At 34.9% G+C, this 21,400-nt stretch overlaps 1 protein-coding gene across 7 annotated transcripts in view; it reads left to right on the top strand.

Annotated features, from left to right (window-relative positions):
* CCDC171 (coiled-coil domain containing 171) overlaps positions 1-9,401 on the top strand; it is a 245,529-nt gene extending 236,128 nt beyond the window's left edge. For all 7 annotated transcript variants that reach the window (XM_036239088.1, XM_036239086.1, XM_036239089.1 and 4 more), the window contains one exon: positions 9,003-9,401. In XM_036239088.1, coding sequence (XP_036094981.1) covers positions 9,003-9,224 — 222 coding nt within the window. In that variant the 3' untranslated portion in view covers positions 9,225-9,401. The remainder of the gene's footprint in view (positions 1-9,002) is intronic.
* The last annotated feature ends 11,999 nt before the right edge of the window (positions 9,402-21,400 follow it).

Below are 21,400 nucleotides of genomic sequence, written 5' to 3' on the forward strand. Positions count from 1 at the left end.
GAATGATGAGGGAGCATGGTTTAAAACAGTGGTGGAAGGGATGGGTATGGGAAAATGGTTTCAAATTTTAAGATGTGATTTTTTTTTTGCTAATTTCGTTGAGATATGCGACTGACAGGTACTTAGAGTGTTAGTAAGATTTAGGAAAGTCTCTTTCGAGCAACGTTAAATTTTAGATAATTCTTTCCTTCTTCTGTTCCTCTTTACCTGAATGTATTGTTAGTAATTTCACTCAGAAAAAAACATAGTGCCGAAAGGCCTAAGTTTATAGATTCCAGATTATTACTAAATTTTTGACATTTAATAAAAAATGTTTATAACTTTAAGAAGAAATTCTTCAGTAATGAAAAAGTGGTCAGAAAACTTTTGCCTAATAGTTCCCAGAGGGAGTGTGACATGTGTACTTTTTGACCACAGAAGTTGTAATTTGGCAGCTGAAAGTGCTATTTGGGCTAAAATGAAGGCACCCAAGTTGTAAGTAGCCACTCTACATAAGGAGTTGCATTTGTGCAGAGCAGAGGACCAAGTTACTCCTTGAAATTATTTGTGTATGTGATTTCTTAATGTCAGATTGTGAATATGAGTTTGATAACTTAAAATGTTGAAATAAGAATGTGTTCTTAGCTAAATTAAAATCTTTACAAAACTTTCAAAACACTTGGTAAAAGACCTACCCTCTGAGACCTTTAACAAACCAATTACATTTTCATTTTGACCACATAGTTCAAGTCATAACTCTACTAAAATACAGGTTACAGTATGTATAAAATTAGTCTTTTTTAAATAAAGGATCCTTAGTTATAAAAATAAGGCATATTATTGTAGGTAATTGGAAAACACTGAACTTTAGGGAAAAAATTCAACGATTCCAATACCTCAAAGCAAATATCATGTAATTTTGCACATTGCCTTTTTACTTACATGGTCTAGCTCAGAAGTAAGCAAAGCACAACGTGTGGGTCAGATCGGCTTGCTATCTATTTTCGTATAGGCTAGGAGCTTAGAATGGTTTTTATATTTTTAAATGGTTGAAAAAAGAGCAAAAGAAAAACAATATTTCATTTTGTGAAAATTATGTGAAATTCAAATTTCAGTGTTTATAAATACAATTTTATTTGGAACATGACCATACTTATTCGTTTACACGTTGTCTACAGCAGCTTTGGAGGCTACAGCAACAGAGTTTAGTAGTTGTGACAGAGAATGTACGGCCTGCACAAATAGCGTATTTATTACCTGACTCACCTTTACAGAAAAAGGTTGCTGATCCTTGGTCAAGCCTAAGCATTTGTCCATGTTATACACGAGTTTATAACCATAAATTTTACAGCCACATAATATTCCATCAACTGGCTGCAGCTTACTTAACCATACTTCTATTGTCAAATGTGGGATTACTTTCCATTTTTGCCTGTTATTATTAATGTAAGGAACCTAATCATAAATAGAATAGCTGGATACAATACTATTAACCATTTAAGACAGATTATAGCTCAAATGGTTCTTTGGATTTATGCAATCTCTAGCAACTTACGAATGCCTGTTTCATAATGCCTTCACTAATATTTAGTATCATAATTTTTTAAATTTAATTTTGATTTGTAATAAACATCTCATCTTTTCATTCTTGATAACTATTGGGATTTATTTTTTACTATTTATTTTTTAATAAGCTGTCTTTTTACTTTTGTGAACTACTAGTTCATAGCCTTTGTTCATGATTCAAATAGTTTTAAAGATCAAAAATCAATGGCATCTTTCTATATAGTACACATATATTAAAAATATAGTTTTTATTCAATATCTGTACCTTTTTTATAAACTTGAGCGTATGGATAGATTTACATTTCAAATTCTCTCTGAGTTATCTTGTACTATCTGTTTCTAAGACACAGGGGAAAAAATTGCCTCCTTTGCATTTTCTGGCCATTTTTGGCATTCTCTGCCATTAAGTGTATCAAAATTGCCAAGACAGTAACAAACTGGGAGCACAGAGGTGTAAAGAAAAGTAGGAAAAGAGATAACAAAAAGCTATTTGGAAAAATTCTTTTACTCTTTTTCCAACCTCAGACATGTCAGGAAATCTAAACATCCAAGAGAAGAAAATGGGAATTGTTATCTTGTCAGGCACAAGACATCTTTAAAGTAATTTAAAATTAAAGTTTAAATGTTCTACTGTAATTTAAAACTTCAGTGCTGAATTCTGTCTCTGAATATAACAACATATAAGTTCCTTTGGTGAAAGGACTAGAACTTTTATTTTATGTAAATGCCATAAAATCTATTTATTCCAGTACTCTGGATATTCAAATATTGGACTATGGTAAAATATATTACCAAAAATATAAACATTGATATTTAGCCTCTATTATAATCTATGTACTTTTATTTTTCAGTTTCACAGAGATTTGTCAAGTTCTTACTATGTTTATGAAACAGCTCTGATATTTTTTTAAAAAGGCTTAGGCTGTGTCTTTTTTGAGTGGCATGACAAAGTTGCGGTCAGGCATGTGAGAGGAGAATCAGGTGGATCAAGACTCACATCTCTTCCTACCACTTACAAAGCTGTGCAAAATGGAGCAATTTACTCTACTCTTCTGAGCTCCAGTTTCTTCAACTGTAAATAAGGACAGTTGGAGTACTTTCTCAATGAGTTGTTAGAATTGAGATAATGCCTACAAAACCAGTGCAGTGCCTGACATATGCTCAATACCCGTTAGCTATAAATTTGGAATTTATTATCGCTTGAGAAGAGTAGAAAGAGAGGTGAAGTGCTATGCATTTTGTGTATATTATTTTATTTACTCCTTTTAACGACCCTATGCAGGGTTAGTCTTCCTACTTTACAGATAAGGATGCAGGTTCACGTAGGTCAAGTAGTTTGTCAAAGCTCACATGCTTTATAAATGGCAGGATCAAGTTCGGAACCCAGGGTCCATTCAACTTCAAAGACCACATTCTTTCAACTATACTGTGCTACTTTTAATTGGGACATAACTGTGTGTTTTTAAAATAACCAAATAGAAATATAAGACCATAACCATGAAGTAATAATGTGCATGGTTTGTTCATTCAGCCATTCATCAGTAAGAAATCTTATTTAGTCTGAGATGCTCTGCTAAGTGCTAGGAATACAAGTCAAGAATCAATCACACTAGGTGTTCAGAGTTTTATAGGAGAGATATGAGTGTATACAAATAAATAAAAATAGAAAAATAAATGCTCATGAAAGAATATAAAAGTGTGATTGGATGTTACAGCTAATTGTAGTTAGGGAAGGGTAGGGCAAAGATCTGGAAAGGACTTACAAACAGTTACGTCTTGAGCAGATCTGAAAGGTGGAAAAAGCACTCATCCCACAAAGTGTAGAAGGGTATCTTGGACAGTGGACAGGCAGACGTGAACTATGGAACATCATATGTACAGACTCACAAGTTCTACATAACTAGATTGCTGAGTACAAGTGAGGAAATGGTAGCTGAGGCTAGAAAGGGAAGCAAAGAATTTGTGAACCAAAGCTGCAGAGAGCTTGAGCATCACTTGGCAAAGGACATGCCTATAAGGAAGCACAAAGAATCAAGGCCATTAATCCAGTTAATCTACCACATTAACCACGTAGTCAAGGCTGAATTTGAACTAGGGAGATTCACTTTAGAGCTCTGGCTTTAGAACCGCTGCAGAATGTCTGTTTGAGGACAAAATCATTGTGATGTAAATCAAATTTGTTATTAATAGCTTCCACCTCTCTTCTCTAATTTGTTTCTGTGTCTGTGATCGCCCTTCTTTCTTACTCTCTAGGTACTCAGGCCTCTTCAATTGTTTTCTATCTGTCTAGAGGCTCCTCTACGATGCTCCATTGACTGACATATTCCCACATATCTTGATGTCAGTAAACTAAAGTACTAAAATTAATGACTTATGGGGAGACAAACATATAAAATATTCTTATGGGTTTGGTATCGGTAGCCCCAAATTAGAATAATTGGTAACTATAAGAAATAAATATTCCATGATGTGATAGCAAGTATATATGAATGTATATGTATATATATGTTTATATATACACATATATAATGTATGTATGTGAATGCATGTCACAAGTATGTATATGTATATGTATATATATATATGTGTGTACATATATTTATCAGGTGTATGTATATGTGTGTGTATATATATATCAGGTATATAACTGAGCATTCCACAAGAGAAAACTATATATGTGATTATTGCCAACTCTGGTTATTTGCATAAATTACACTGTCCTATGATGCCAGCATGGCAGAACTGGAAAGTAGACAGGTAGAATTTGCTTAATTAACTTGAGATATTTGGAAGGAAGGAAACTGTGATGTTGAGAACTGAGACTCTAGCAGTAAGAACCCATTAGGAGCTAAAGTAGAAATGGTGAGGGAGCCTCATTGTAAGATCCGCTTGTGGGAACTTTGATTCCTTAATCAGTTTATGTGGGGCTGTGCGCTTCACTTAAAACCAGTCAATAATTTACAGAGCTTAAAACATCATCATGGAGGTCAAAGTAATAAAAAATATACTGTAGCATTTAATTGGATGAAGCCACGTCATCTAAACTGTGGCTAGTCTTGTTATCTGTTGGACATTTTTTAGAACCATGTGCAATATGTGTTCTTCCCCTTAAGAATGGCCTATCTATATCCCCTCAAAATCATAAATATTATATTTGGGAGACTCTGATTTCTGGGTTAATGTCATCCACAAAAGTTGAATGTTAACATTATATCTTACATCGTCACATATGGAATTACGGTGGACTCGTAGAAGTTCAGAGCAGGAAAGAGACTAGCTAGCTCCTCATTATAAAGGTAAGGCAAGTGAGACCTAGAAGGACTAATTCACCTGCCTAAAATAACTGAGCTGAATTGTAACAGACCTGGGAGAAAAAGCTATAGTCTTCTGATTTCATCTAGTACTCTTTTCACCATACCATGTGCCTAGTATAATCTCCATGCAATACTGTTCAGGTTCACTAAATCATACCAGCCCTCACTTTTTATAATACTAGATTCTAGAAGACTTAATTTGATCATAAATGCTACACAGGAGACATATAGCTTAGTGTCATTGTTTCAGAAGCTTTGGCCTGCAAAATTGCTTTGATTTATATACAATTTATTGAGTGATTATCTTGTTATTAGACTAATGCTTTATTTACTTTTTTTGTTGGAAAATACTCTTAAAAACTAAGATGTTAAAGCTTTGAAAAATAGCTATTGAGCATGTCCAATTATAGTATTTCATAAAATTTTTTAAATGCAGAAATTTAGTGGACACATTTTGTATTCTGAATATATATTTATTGATGGACTATAACAGTTCAGATAGAATCATTTACAGCTTATTGAGTAAATAAAAGTGCTTCTATAAAGATTCACACTACTCCTAGCTTTTATTTCAGGTAACTAATTTTTTTTGAAAAATTGCTTAAATTTAGATTTACATGAGAGAGTATGAGAACACCTCAGTAGTCTAAAAAGTAGTTTAAATGACCATAGACTTTATAGATTTAAAGTATAAAATCGGGTGATGAATATTAACTTTTAAGGTCTCCAATAAAAGTTATTTAACTGTCTTTTACTCACTGTGTTGTATTAAAAGTGTTATTGATATATTTCTGTGTGTTATTTGTAACAAGAAAAATAGTTCATATTTACTTGTTTTCTTAACATTACAGTCTGAAATCAGAATTTCACCAGAACTTTTGCTGGCTTGTTTTTAAGCTATTAAGTGACTTAAAATCAGATTTTATTCTATTTCAAGGAAATAAATTATTTTCTAGCAGTGTACGGAATATGGAGTATAATAAATGACCCTGGTAACAAAAAAAAAATTGTTATTATATACACAAAGGTATATCTGTTTACTTGGTGGAGGGCATACTTTTTGTGGGGTGCAAATCTTTAAGGAAATCACTTTTTTAAGGTTATTTTTTATGTTTAGGACATAAGATCAGAAGATAGTGTGCAAAAAGTGAATCTCAAATTTGAAATGGTAGAGAAATACTCAAAACCACATTTCAAGATCATTTAGTAAAAAGTTATGTTAGATGAAAAGATGCTTTCAGACAACATGGTTGAAAACAGACATATTAAAAACTAAGATGAGAAAAGACAAAAAGAGGGACCCTTTGTTGAGTGCTAGGATCTATAGAATATTAAGGAGAAATGAGCAATTAGAGACCTTCCCTAAAGAACAGCCTTCCATACATAATGTGTTAGGTTGATGGAGTCACAGAACAAACAAAGAAAACTTCAAGCACAGAATATAGATTCGAGTAAATTATATATATGTTTAACATTGCAAAACAGGAGCGATTGGTCAGTCTGGCACTGTTATCGTTCTCCAGTCTGAGGCATCAAGGAGAAAAAAATCCTCAGAGAATACTTGACCTTCTTTCTTCTGATTCTGCACATTCCCTTTTCATTCGTTGTTTTCTTAGACGAGCACTCGAAGTATAAAGATGTAACAACAAACTTTTGAAGCCTTGCCTGACAATATTCTTTTATCATAATAAAGAATACTATTGCTATAACCGAGTTTTGGTAAGCAGAAAATGAAGTCCCACCATCTCTTGCTCTGCCAGCATTCTCTTTACTCTCAGGTCTGGCAGAATAAGTTAGTAGGTGGCATTGTCGTCTTTTTTTTTTTTTTTTTTTTTTTTTGCAGTGCCATCAATCAAGTAATGCTGCTGCCAATTCAGACACGCAGCTGAAAATAAAATCAGGAAAGATGGTTCTCGGGGCACTAAAGGTGCAATAAAAGTACACCTCCAGCCTTTGATGTACTGAGATGTCTGTTCCAGTTCCGATGTGATATGCTCAGCCTTGTTCAGATTCTGCAAGTGAAACCTCATCAGTGCTACTAATCAGGATCAACACATGATCTCAAGAGTTCTGTCCTTTTGTGGGACCGTGCTAAACCCGCTCCTTTATAAAGCCATTCAAGTGGCCATTTTAGGTGTTTTTTTAACTTCCAGCATAAAAAGAGATGACTTCTGTCAGCTGTAGGCTTGCAGTGGAGTATCAAGAAATCAAAAGAACAGAGATCAAAGAAAATTGCTGAACTAGGTGTTAGATGCAGCCATTGATTTTTCTCTAGTTGTAGTTTAAAAAAATCCACAAAAATGGTAACACATACAACAGTTGAATTTCTAACACTTTTCTAACTGTTCTCGTGTTTTCACATGTAGAAATGGTTTTATATAACATGGCATAATAAAATAGATCCTTAGAATTCACACTATTTTGTTGTCAAAACTGTGAGGGAATCTACCTAAAAAAGTTCTGTGGTATAAAATATAGTTTTTAGTGGAGACACTTATGACTAGACTTATTATCTCAGCAACATTTATTTCCTGGGAATCTAGAAAATTCTGACATACAATTGATCACTACTTTCCTGCTATCTATAAATGTTGTAAAATAACACCTATCTGCTTTACTGGTAAGATTTTGTTCATGCTAACTGTTAACTACTCAGTACTGATGTTACTTAAGGCTTAAATATATAGCTTCTTCAAAATATTAATTCTATTTTCAAGTACTTCATGAGTGTGTATATTTCTTGTTTGATTTCCAATAGTTTCCAGATACCAGCAATGTTTTTAAATATGTGACACATTGTTTTAATGTTGCAATCCTATATTTTGATGCATGATTTTTAAATACTTATAATAGAACAGTAGTTATTTAAAAAGGGTTGTGGCATCATTATTAAAGGCAAAATGTTCATTTCACTGGCATTTTATATCTCAGTGTGCTATTTTCTAGAGATCACTAGGATTGGCTTTTTTTCTTTGTGCTATGTTTGTTGAATAAGTCAGACTCATAGATTTTAAAAACATAACATATCCATAGGTCATTTCCTTTTTTTAAAATTTTCAAATGAACGCTTATTAAATATTAAATGAGACATGGTTAAGAGATATACCTCTTTTGCCTGTGGATGATACCCTCCACTCTGTGTATCCTCACCTGGGCACGTCCTATGTTTCTCTAGTTTTTTACAGGTATTCAGTCTCCTATAATGGAAGAGTAGGCATGTTCAGAAGCTCAGAGGTTTCTTAAAAAGTTGTGGTTAATAGAGTAAAGATGACAGCCCGCGGAAAACCTGCTTCATTTTAAACAGGCGCTAAGATGAGCTCGTGGCTTTCCATGGAGGTGCTGGGTTCTTCTTAATAATCACGAGTGACATTTGCTGTGGCCTCCTCAGTGGCTTCTTCCACAAATCTGCAGGTGTTTGATTTCACATCAGTAGTCAATATGAAAGCCTGTGTATTCTCCAAATATAGGTCAATTCTGCATCACCAATAAAGTCTAGGTCAGCGGTTCACTCTAGGTCAGCGGTTGACTCTGAGTCAGTGGTTGGCTTTAGTGACTCTAAGTTACTGAACATGTCTGTGTATGAGTCAATGTCAACGTGTGGAGGTAATGCAGGGAACGTTACAGCCAGGCAGGTAGAGAGGACAAGAGCCTTCCTGATCACGGTGCTGGCGGGGAGCACAGGAGGCTGGAGAAGGTGTGGAGGCAGGTGGCAGGCCCTGAGTGCCATAGTTCATTTTCTAAGCAGTCTAATCTTCCATTGTATAAAGCATGTGTTATATTGCATAAGGAAATAAACACTATTAGCACTGGTTTCTGCAAATTGCCAGCGGATGGAAGTAGAGGTAAAAATGCCTGATTGTATTCACTCTTTGATTCAATAACTTTATAAAAGTTTTATACAAAGTTTTAGTGTCTAGGCAAACTCCTAATGTCCTGAAAACTTTATGACATGAACTAAATGAGAGATGCACTCCCACTTGAAAAACAATTTAACGCTTACTGTATTATGATATAGGTATATAAATGGCAATGTCCCCTCCATTTTATGCTACAGAGATTATTTGTCCATTCTTCTGTTTACAGTTTTAGACTCTCTAAGAGTTTTCAATTCCGTTTATTATTTTTTTCTTTTTTATATCACAGACGGGATCACGTGACCATTCAAATCTCTCAATTCCTGCAAGAACTGCTCTTCCTGCTGACACAATTGGCGTTGGGGATTTTTTGCCATTGAAAGCTGAACTCGATACAACTTACACTTTCTTAAAGGAGACATTTATAAATTCTGCACCCCTGACATCATCTCATTCCTCTCCAGTAACTATGTCTGCTGTTACCAAAAGACCAACTCAGATTGGATTATGACTTTAAGAAATAAAAAAATGCAGGAAGAATTAACAGTACAATTAAAATTGTTTTGAAGGGGGATTTTCCTATCAGTTGAATTTTGTTTCAACACAAGTAGCAGTGGGTTTTAAAAATTGTGTGATATCTTGGTGTGGGCAGGTATCTATATCTCCTTGAATAATGAAATAACCAACTTTTTTCCCTCTAAGTTTTATTTATTATCACAGTTGCTCATTTTTATGTAACATATTTTTAAATGTTAAAGAATGACACATTTTGGGTAATTTCCTTCAGACTTAAAAAAAATCAATAAGCCATTTTAGTCTCTATCTATCAAAGTTGTTTCATACTTGTCTATTTTAAAGCAGGACTGCAATACTTTAATAGGATTGAGAGAGCTATTTGAAATGTATGCCAATGATTCCTGTCATTTCATGGCAGCCCTGCCATGGTTCACTGAGCCCCCTCTTCTCTCTTGTCAGCTCAACTGAAGACAAGCATTTAGTTGCAAACTTTAAGCAGGTTGTGCAAAACAGAAATGATGTGACTGCTTCTCCTCCTGCACAATAATGTCACTCCTGGTCAATGTGAGAAGGTCAGGTTGCTCCTTGTAAAGCTACATGATACCACTTGCCCATTTGAACAAGTTAAGTTAACTGCTGAATCTGGTCCCTACAGGCATTGAAAACTCATCCTTTTATCAAGTCTGCATTTGATAACAAAGTGGAGCAATTGTCCTGGGAAGATTTCTGTGGTATGTTTATGCACTTTTTAAGGACAGTTCTCACACCAGTATAGCAGGTAATATGTTTAGTATAAGCTGAAAAACTTCAAGATAATGGCCGTTTTGACCTTCAAAATAGACTCCTTTTTTTGTTTTTGTTGTTGGTAGGACCCAAGAGTGACGCCCATCTTTGATGCTGACAGAATTTAAAACAAGGCCATTGCCCTGCATTTTCTGCCTTGTAGCACACAAAAGTAAAATTGTATGTCAGGCCGAGATGTCGGGGAGCTGACAAGATGCCCCAGTGACATTTCAGCTAGAAAGAGCAAGTGTCTTGCAACCAAGTGGTCAAATATCAAATAATAGGTCAAGCAGGAAGGAGCTGAGTTCTAACCACAAAGAGGTTTCTGGTAACTTACTTGACAAGCTTTTGGGCGCTTTGTGGCTTGACAAAGTGATGTTCTGTTGGGTATCGCTAGACAGACTGTTCTTTATCGCCTTCAGAAGATCAGACATTGACATTGATTAAACTCTTTAACCCTTAAAGGTTAAATCCTAACAGTTTGCATCATGGTAAGTGAAGGACAAAAGAATATTTGTAATATGTATTTGTTTTTTTGTATTAATGGTTTAAATTCCAGTGATATTAACTTCTGATGTGAACTGTAGTTTTAACGAAGAATTTTGATACAAAATCCATATTTTATATTACTTTTCATTATGGAGTTTGTTGTTATAGATACATTAGAAAGTAACAGTATGTATTATGGAATCTATATTGTCTTAACTTTACAGTGACATTTGATTCAAATACACCCAGCTTCTGAGGATTTTTTTAAATTGGACTTGGTAATAAAATTTGTACACTGACTATTTATATTGTTAGCCAAATTAGCTGAGTGATTTATGCCATCCATCTGAGGTAACACAGCACTATTACTGTCATTCTGTGTAGCGCAATACTATTTCTTACAGTACTGAGCCAGTATAAATAGTTATATATAAATCCTTAGAAAGTTTTTTATAGGGAGTAAAATTACATCTTTACCCAAATTTCTTTTAATTCTTTCCTTGGAATTCTTTTTATTAACCATTCTGGGTTTAAAGTATTACAAAATAATACCTTGTGTAATGTAACATGCATGAAATTCAAGTTGCAAATTTATTGTAACAGAAAATGCTATGGATTGTTTTTATATAGATCATAAAATAATTTCTACATGTTTCAAAACATTTTTTTCTGCCATTCCATACCATGATTAAGATATTGTCCATATAGAACTTGATATAGACCTTTTTAGTGCATGTCACATCATTGAGCTTCCAATTCTCACACTAGAAAGTATTACCTTATATCACTTACATGTCTGTGTGTGTGTATGTATTTGTGTTGTATCTATTTCCAGATCCTACTAATTTAAGAGAAATAAGAACTTTTGTAAACTTTGCCTTTTGTAAATTCTTGCCCTAATTTTACAATTTGTTAATGGGATAACACCAAAAATAAACATATATGTCTCTCCATGAATGTGGACATTAATTTTACAGATAAATTCTATGAATTCTTTACTGTAAATTCAAAAAGATTGTTAAATCAAATCAAAGGATGTCACATTTATAACCAACTAGGTACCAAAGGCCATAGAGATGGAAGGATGAGTCTTCTGAATGATTAGTATTCACTACCAAATACGGTAATTTTTTTTACCATATGCTTTCCCCTCACCCCCAGCAGTCAAACCCAGCAGGAGGAGAAGACTTAATGACATGTCCTATGGAGATCTGAGAAACCTAGACTGCTTCTGAGCACCTTAGTGACCAATCACTGCATATTTGAGATCTGTGTTGTGTTGGCAGAGACTGTTGCTCCATTGGCTTCTTTACTTCCTTAAAACCGATATATAAAAGAGACATTTCTCGAGAGTGACTTCAAATACTTTCGTAGGGGAAAGGAAGTTTTTTACTTTATACTTTAGTATGTAGATTTTCTTATTAACCTGTGATATAGAAAAATACGCATATCATCCATCATTAGGAAAGGGATTCTTAAAGTTAGTATTTTGATACCTATGTTGCACTTATTTTATTTAGGTTTTGCCAGCACTCGTAATGTAAACATTTTGCGAAACATAATACAAATGCGAAGAGGTATAGGATATTGCTAGAATTGCTAGCAATATTGCTAGAATTGAATGATAATTTAATGACTTAAGTGAATAACCTTTTAAATAGTAGTAGAATGACAACTTTAATTTACCAAAATTATGACTCTTTTTAAACTTAGCAACACTATTTTTTTTCACATTTATGATATATGCTGTTATCGAGGGTTAATAGAAATCAGTACTATTTTCACATTACTATATTTATCAGTTATATATGAATCATTCTATAGACTGTACTGAGCAATGGTAAATTGATCCTATTTTGCTGTGTGCTTTTTATACAAGTTTTCTAATATAAAAGGTGAAAATAAGTAATATTTATTGAGCAACTATTCTTTGTCAGCCAGCATAGGAAAACTCGACTGTTCTTACAATAAACCTCTGAAGTAGGAATTTGCATCATCATTCGATTGATGAGTGACTGAGCATCTAAAATGTTAAGCATTTGACTAATAAGATCACATAGAACCTACTAATTAGTAAGCCCAGAGCTGCAGCTCCAAAGCTCATACAATTTCCACTTTTCCAGGCCTGCCTTCTAGTAATAATTAGCACTTTTTAAAGAGGAGAAAAAATTTTTTTAATTGTCTCAACAAGTTAGTAATAATTTTGAGAAGTACGTTTTGGTTTTAAATCTAGATCACGTGTCCATTGATTGGACAAAATAAACCAACACCAACCACATTTATTCTCCTGTAAGACTAGTAATGGGAAGAATAGTGAAATTTGTACCTCTCTTTCAAAGGAATGAACACCCTTCATTATGTTACCCAGTGTCTCTAGCTTGGGCCAGGAGACTAATGGACGTTTTCAGAGACAGACCCTCAGTTGAAAGATCTTGATGGTAAGCCAGCCTGAACAAGCTATAACTTCCCAATGGAAAGTAATGATACATGGTTAATTTCAGTTAAAAGGCATTAATTTGTTTAACTCCTAAGCTGGAGATGGGGATTTTAAAATAAATTTTTTTGGACTAGCGTGGTAGACTAAGCAATGACCTCAATGATTTTCACATTCTAACTCCTGGAATCTGTGAATGTTACATGGCAAAAGGGACTTTGCAGATGTGATTGAGTTGGGGAAATTACCCTGGATAATCTGTGTGGACCCTAAATGCAATCTAAAGTGTTGTAAGGGAGGGAGGCAGAGGGTGATTTGACTACAAAGAGGAGAAGGTGATGTGATGCTGGAAGCAGAGATTGGAGCCACGTACTTTGAAGATGGAGGAAGGGGCCACGAGCTGAGGAATACAGGAACCGCTGGAACCCGAATAAAGCCAGGAGACAGGTTCTCCCCTCGGAGAATCCAGAATGGTAAGAGAATAAATTTATGTAGTTTTAAGCCACAAGATTGTGGTAGTTTGTTACAGCAGCCATAGGCAACTAATATAACCAGTAAACTTTCAGTGTTACATTATTCTTTCAGTATTTTCAAACAGAAAAATCACTTTTGAATTATCCTGATGAGTTGCCTTCATAATTTGAATTTAAATTTTTTTTTAGGTTTTTATGTTATATTCTTGACTTCTGAATATAATAAACAGTGATTATATTGGGACATTCAGTCACCCTATTGCCATTGGTTTTTGTAATTTCTTAATTAACCTGTGATCGCAAGTATTTATTTAATGTCTACACTTTGAAAAGGCTATCATGCTTTAAATGTATTAAATTTACCTTTAAGGTCTACTTTAAATGATTGTTTTCATTTGATTCCACTTTTGTTTGCATAGTTTTATAGCTTTCTTACAGAAATTTAATCTCGAAAGAATTTATATTAATCATGGTTTAAAATAATGATTTGGAATTTATAAATTATATCTTAAATGCATTAGAGTATTTTTTTTTTTTTTTTTTTTTTTTTTTACTGTTTACCCATGGGTTAAACTTATGTCCCTGGGCATTTGTCCATGCCTTTTATTATAACTAAGGTGAAAGAATTTTAAAATTTTTCAAACAATAAAATCTTTGAAGATCTTTATTGGATAATATTTGACTCTATTTTATCTTTCCCTTGGTGAAATCAAATAGTTTTTTTTTTTCCTAATGAGAGCAATTTTAACTGAAATGGTTAAGTGTTCAATATAATGAAATCTAAAATATTAATGATTTAAACCTAAAATCCTAAATATTTCAAGTACAGAAAAACCAAAACCAAACAAACAAAAGCCTCTGGTTCTGTAAGGAACACTCCAGTCATCCTGGTTAAGTGAGACTTAAATGTGTACATTTATGTATTGATAGAAGAACTCAATCTTTTCTCTTGAATCTCGGCAATTTCATTATAAGACTCATTCCTGGCTGAGGAATGGGTTGATTGGCACCCAGATGTCAGATGTCCCGGGAGTGCTTACATATTTTCTCTGAATTACTGCCTACATGATCTTTTCTTCTTTGTTACCTTTAAGCAGGTCTGACTCTAAACATCTCTCAAATTGTATCTTCTGTGCAAATTAAATTTCCTTTGATATCCCAAAGGGAAAATTTGTTCTTATTTTCTGTAGGGGTGAGACCTAATTGATATTACATATTAGAAGTTGTAAAATATCTGAATACACTATGAGACGGAGATAAATCAAAAAGAGTTTTGCTCTTTCCGCTAAATCATTTTGTGTGGGGTTTTGTTAGATGCTTAGACATATGTTTTTAAAGCACTGACCATAATGCTAGTCACGCAGCAGAAGCCCCACATAGGTTTGGAAAACTACTTGGTTAATGTTATCTGAAGACAGTTTTTTTTTTTTCTTTTTTCTTTTTTCTTTTTTTTTTTTGTGATTTAATTGAGTCATGCTTCATTGTCTTTTATTGCATGTTAATGCCAGTGAAACGCTGATTGTTGACAGAGTCCTCCCAGTGAATCCGCTCCAGAAATGTTATGCTGTTGTAGGAAACTACGTAAAATAAAAAGTCTTACTCAGATCTGAAGAAGACTCAGCTGACAGGTTAAGAGCTATCAGACATTCATAAATATTCACCAATGACAAGAATAAAAGGGAGCTACCTATCCTCAATAGAGCCCTTCTATTTTTTGAGGTATCTGTATAAAGGGAGACTCTTAAATGCAATCTGGAATGCATGAGATCATATTGGGTGCCTAGTAAAAAGCACCATACAAGAAGTAAACATAGGATGTATAATAGGATATTGGATTTTTGCCCCTTTTCCTCATATAATAAAATATGGCTTTCTTTACTTTTTCTAAGCTTACTTCTAGTCTGAAAGTAAGAGACTTCTGCAGTAAAACTGCATGGAAAACTCTGGAACTTGGACACTCCCTGCAATAATTTAGGACCTGAGGTTGAAAGGCAACAGTTCATTTTTAGTGACCTTGATGTACAGCTGACTATTGAACTCATCATAAGTGCTTTTACGGATACAGAAGCACCACTTGCGAATACACTTAAGTTTTCCTCTGAGCTGAGGAGATATATTCTAAAGATGTACTGTGAAGACCATAGAGAGATGCCTATGAAGCAGAATTCACATTCACAGTCAGAATAAAGAATTGTGCTTTTGGATAATTAATGGTGGTGATGTTCTTACTGAAGTGTGCCTGAGTCCAAGACTCCTTGAAGGCCAGAGCAGGGTTGCCAGCAAGCACAGCCTCAGAAGGCGCCATCTACGTCATAGTCTATGACTAGCACACAACCTGCAGGGCTGCACATAATAGTCCTGGCACATGGACACCATTATCAACTTCAAAGCCATTTAATAATCTGCAGGGTTTTCTTATTCTCTTATGTTCTGCATAAGAGAAGCTCCTGAGGAAGGCTAGCACAGTCTTCCCTGACTGTCAAGTTAATCAGAGTAGAAACCTTGTGTCACTTTATCACTGAATAACTTTCATAATTGATGATCACCCTGATCACCCATTGACTAGATTTATCGGCTTTATAATAATTCTCATAAGGCTTCAAAAGTCTAGATTGGAGGGCCTGCATATCTTCTTTTAAAATTACAACTTTACTGATATATAATTCACATATCATACAGTTCATTCCGTAGATTTTAGTACATGCCAAGGATGTGCAACCATCACCGCTTTCTAATTCCAGGACCTTTCCATTACCCCAAAGAAAATTCCATACCCACTAGCAGTCACTCTCCATTCCTGGTCCCCCCAGTACCTAGAAACCATAAAGTATTCCCTGTCTCTAAGGATTTGCTTATTCTGGACATTTTATGTAAATAGAATCATATGCATTGCCTTTTTAAAAACCTGGCTTCTTTATTTAGCAAGATGCTTTCAAGTTTTCTTCATATTGTAGCATGTATAAGTACTTCATTCCTTTTTTCGTAGGATTACATTCCATTATATGACTGCCACACTGTTTTTTATCCATTCGTCAGCTGACTGACATTTGGTTTGTTTCCACTTTGGGGTTATTATGGGGAATACTGCTATGAACATGAATTGTCAAGTTTTCACGTGAGCACGTTTTCGTTTCTCTTATTATATACCTAGAAATGGAATTGCTGGGTCATATGGTAACTCCAAATTTCCATTTTTGAGGTTTTTTTCAGACTTTTCCAAAGTGACTGTACCATTTTACACTTCCACCAGCAATGCAGGAGGTTTCTGGTCTCTCCACCTCCTTGCCAGCACTTGGTATTGCTCATCTTTTTTGACAATACCCTTCTGGTGAGTGTCAAGTGGTACCATTGTGGTTTTGATTTGCATTTAACTAATGACTAAATGATGTTGAGGGTCTTTGCATGTGCTTTTGGAAATTTGTATATCTTCCCTGGAGAAATGTTTGTTCAAGTCTGTTTTTTTTTTTTTTTTAAATTTATCTATGCATCTTTTTATTCTTGAGTCATGAGTGAGAGTTCTTTATATATTCTGGATACAAGTCATTGTGTGTGTGTGTGTGTGTGTGTGTGTGTGTGTGTGTGTGTGTGTGTGTGATTTGCAAATATTTTCTTCCATTCTGTGGGCTGTTTTTTCACTTATATAATAATGTCCTTTGAAACACAAAGTTCTTAATTTTGGTTAAGTTCAATTTACATATTTTCTTCTTTTGTCACTTATGCTTTTGGTGTTTTTTTCTAAGAAACCATTGCCTAACCCAAGTTCACAAAGATTTACTGTTTTCTTCTAAAAGTTTTATAGTTTTTGCTCTTACATTAGGGCCAATGTTCCATTTTGGGTTAATATCTGTATGTTGTGTGAACTAGAGGTCCAGCTTTATTCTTTTTCATGTGTATATCCAGTTGTCCCAGCACCATCTGTTAAAAAAAAAAAAAGACTATTCTTTTTTCATAGAGTTTTCTTGGCACTCTTTTCAAAAATTATTTACTCTAAGCATAGGGGCTTGATTTCTGGACTCTTATTTCGATTCTGTTGATCTATATATGTTTTTTTGTAGCCAGTACCACACTGTCTTGATTACTGTCGCTTTGGAGTTAAGTTGTGAAATTGAGAAGTGTGAGTCTTCCAGATTTACTTTTTCTCTTGCCTATTCTGTATTTCTTGCATTCCCATCTGAATTTTAGGATAAGTTTTTTTGTAAAATGACTTTTGTATATCTGCTTATATGTTTTATCCTTTATTCTGTTAATATGATGTGTTCCATTGATTGGTTTTTACATGTTACACCAACATCGTATTCTTTGAATAATTCCCACTTGGTTATGGTGTGGTATATATATATTTTTAAGCTATTGGTTCCATTAGCTAGGATTTGTTTTTGAAGTTTCTGCAGCTATATTCATAAGGTATATTGGTCTGAAATTTTCTTGTGGTGTGTTTGTCTGCTATGAGGTTAATACCTCATGGAGTGAATTGAAAAATTATCCCTCCTCTTCTATTTTTTGGAAGAGTTTGAGAAGGATTGATGTTAATCTTTCTTTATACATTTAATGGCATTCACCAATGAAGCTATCTGAGCCTGGGAAGTTTTTAAAACTATTTTTAAAATTTTTTTTAATTGTAATATATACATAACATAAAATTTACTATTTTAATGTTTTGATTGTTAATTAAATCTCATTACTAAGACTAGGCTGTAGCGTTTAGCACAACTTTAATGAAGACTTGAAAATAACCAAAGGGAATTTTATCATAGGAAAGAAAAATCAAAACTGGAAATAGATAGGAAGACTCAGTGTTCTTAGGAGAAGTCCTTTCACAGAATGACTCTCCTTGGTCTGCTGCCATGGTTTAGAGGCCGACTTATTTTCCCACAATATGTATGCTCTGTAGTATGTCTCCTTTACTCAGAGTCCAGGTACTCTACCCACACAGTGAGTGTTAGTAAGCGGGGAAAATAATCTCAGCTTTCCTTCCAATCTACTTCCTAGCCACAGTCTGCTGACAGATAGCTGCACACACAATAGAGTTTTAGGTATAATTAAAGCCGTTGATGTTTTCTGGACATTTTTTATTTTACACTAGCATTTTGACTTTACCTTTGAAGAACCAAAAGGTCTATTGAAGTGGTTTTCCAAAAACAAGAATAATCAGTCCCCAAAAGTGAATTTAAGTAATTACTGAATTTCTGAAAGTACACATTATTTTCAAGATTTCACAGGATCCAGAACTTAAGCAGGACTCGATCAAAGTTCTTGAGCTTCCTCTAGTCCTAGTTAGCACATGGCTGAGAGAGGGGGTGTAGCAGCTGATCTTTCCCCCTCTCTTAACACCCTCAGCATCTGGATTCTGTTCCTGATACAGTAACTTGCATATAAGGTCTATCCTCCCCTCAGACCTGTGTTTTGCAATCTGAATTCTCCCTCAGTAAAACCCTACTAAAATTATATACTTAAAAAGCCATTTCCCATGGCTTAAAACCTCCTTCAAATGGATTTTCTCTAACCTTCCCAAATTATAGAAGGCCCTTGGCATTTGTCCAAGCTTTATTATTCTACTTGGGCAGACATTTGTATCCTGTTATAATATCATGGCTGATATTATGTGGTGTTGCTCACAAAGGGTTTTTCAAATTGTAATAACTAGTTCAGAACATCTGCTACAGATTGAATCGTGATCCTTCCAAGTTCATATGTTGAAGCCCTGGACCTCACTATGATGGTGTCTGGACACTGGGCCTTTGGGAGGAATTATTGTTAGATAAAGTCATGCAGGTAGGGCCCTCATGACGGGATAAGTGGCTTCATAAGAAGAAAAGAAGAGAGATTGTTCTCTTTCCACCATGTAAGGACATAGCGAGAAGGTGACTTTCTGCAAGCTAGGAAGAGGGCCCTCGGTGATACCTGAATTAGCTGGAACCTTGATCTTGGTCTTCCTTGGTCTTTCCAGACTCTAGAACTATAAGAAATAAATCATGCTTAAGCCAGCCAGTCTGCAGTATTTTGTTATACCAGTCTGAGCCGAGTAAGATAGCATCCTAACTTCCAGTGAAAATGTTTAATTAATGTAGTCCTGATTTATGTATGATGAGGATGACAAATAGGTGGAAAGATTCATCTGGAATAGACAAATAGAAGATTTTAAAGTTGTAGCTCCCTAAACAATGTTAAGTGTTCTTTGTGGCTAGAAATACCCAGCTTATTTTAAAGTAGGCCAGAATAACTGGGAGATTCTTACTACATCAGAAATAATGTCTTACCTTTTCTTCTCCCTTCTCCCCCCTTCTCTACCCTCCTTTTCTGGCTCTGTCTGTCTCTTTTCCATATACTCTCAGCATGACTTCCTAAAGGTACAGATTAAATGGTTGGGGTTATTTGAAAAAGTGTCTGAAGTTCTCCTCCCAGCCGAAGGAATTGTACTATAAAGTAGAATAATTTGAAAGGGAGGAGTTTGTCTTTTTCATGCACAATAAAAAGCTTTCAATTCTTTTAATAACTGAAAGGCTTATACTTCTGTTGGAGTATCTAAGAACTTCTGATAAAGTTCATATTGTAGTAGTTTATTTCATGAACTGGAAGAATGCAAACTTCTTTTGCAAGCTTTTGGCTCTCTCTGACACACTTTCTCTTATGGAGCGTACCAAATGCTGATGTATGAGTAATGCAAATTAAGGTGTTACATTTATAATTTAATATAAAGGAAGAGATTATAGCACAAACCTAGCCTTTATACACTTCTGAGGACTTCTTATCAATCAGCAGTAATTGAACTTGTATTGTGTTTATAGCCCAAAGTAGTGGCATGAGAATTTAAAACTGAATTCACTTAGCGACTGTGTGACCTTAGGCCTGTTATTTAGCCTCATGAACTTCAGCTTCCTCTAAGGGAAAAGGGAGATAATGACACCTTCTTTAGCTGAGCGCTTGTGAGCATCATGTGCGAGAATATTTAGCACACAGCTAAATGGCACAGAGTAGTCACTGTCTCCCATTAGGGGTAATTTGATTATGAGGCACCAAATCTGACTCAAAATTATTGGAAAGAAAGCAGGATAATTCATGGAACCCCAGGGCAAGTAGTATCACACAAGCTCCAGAGGAAGCAAGGAGTCTTTCTCACATTGCAGCATCTTTCTCCGGTTCATTGTTGCTCTCTGCATTTCTGCTTCCTCTCCTCTCCCTCTACTGACTGGTTCTCTCAGCTCCATTCCCATATGGCCCAGTTATGGCCATCATAGCTCTGCTTCACATATTTTTCCAGTTTAAGAACCTGAAAGAGCTCAGCTTGAAACTCTTTGTGGCCCACCTGCTTGGTCATCTGCATCTGAAGAGAGAGGATTCTATGGGCTGTTACCAGCTCAGCAGAGGGAATGGAAGAGGCTGAGGGGGACATGCCAGATTCTATAAAAAGAGGATCTCCAGAAAAGTCACTCAAGGAACATTAACTTCTATACTCTCTTGAAGGTCACCTCCTACCCATATATCCCACCTAATTATGTCAGTTTTTTTCCTTGACTTCTTGTGCAGCACTTGACCATGGACTTGTTTCTGCTTCTTGGAGCTGCTATTCCAGCTTCCACATAAATACGTGATCCTGACTATCCTTCTACTTCTTTGGTAGAGTCTTCTTTTTTGGCTCCTCTTCTTTTTCCTTAAATAATGAACACTTTTTAAGGCTATATCATCATGTCTGTCTCTTCCCTAGTTCTCTGTCTCTTGGTAAATTCAACCGCAGAGTTACTGTGAACACAACACTCCAAAGTCAATGGGAGTCCTCTTCATTTCTCTTTCTTCTAATATCTTTAATTTCCAAGTAACAGTTGGCTTTCCTTTCTTGAAAAATGACATTATTAGTATTGTAGCTGATTTTCCAGACTCTCTCCTTAATGTTTTAAGAACTGGCGATATGCAATATTTTCTATATTTTATGCAGTTTGTATTACAGATTTTGTGTTTGTGTGTGTGTGTGTGTGTGTGTGTGTGTGTGTGTGTGTG

This window comes from Rousettus aegyptiacus, unplaced genomic scaffold (genome assembly GCF_014176215.1).
Source record: "Rousettus aegyptiacus isolate mRouAeg1 unplaced genomic scaffold, mRouAeg1.p scaffold_m13_p_3, whole genome shotgun sequence".
Classification (NCBI taxonomy): Eukaryota; Metazoa; Chordata; class Mammalia; order Chiroptera; family Pteropodidae; genus Rousettus; species Rousettus aegyptiacus.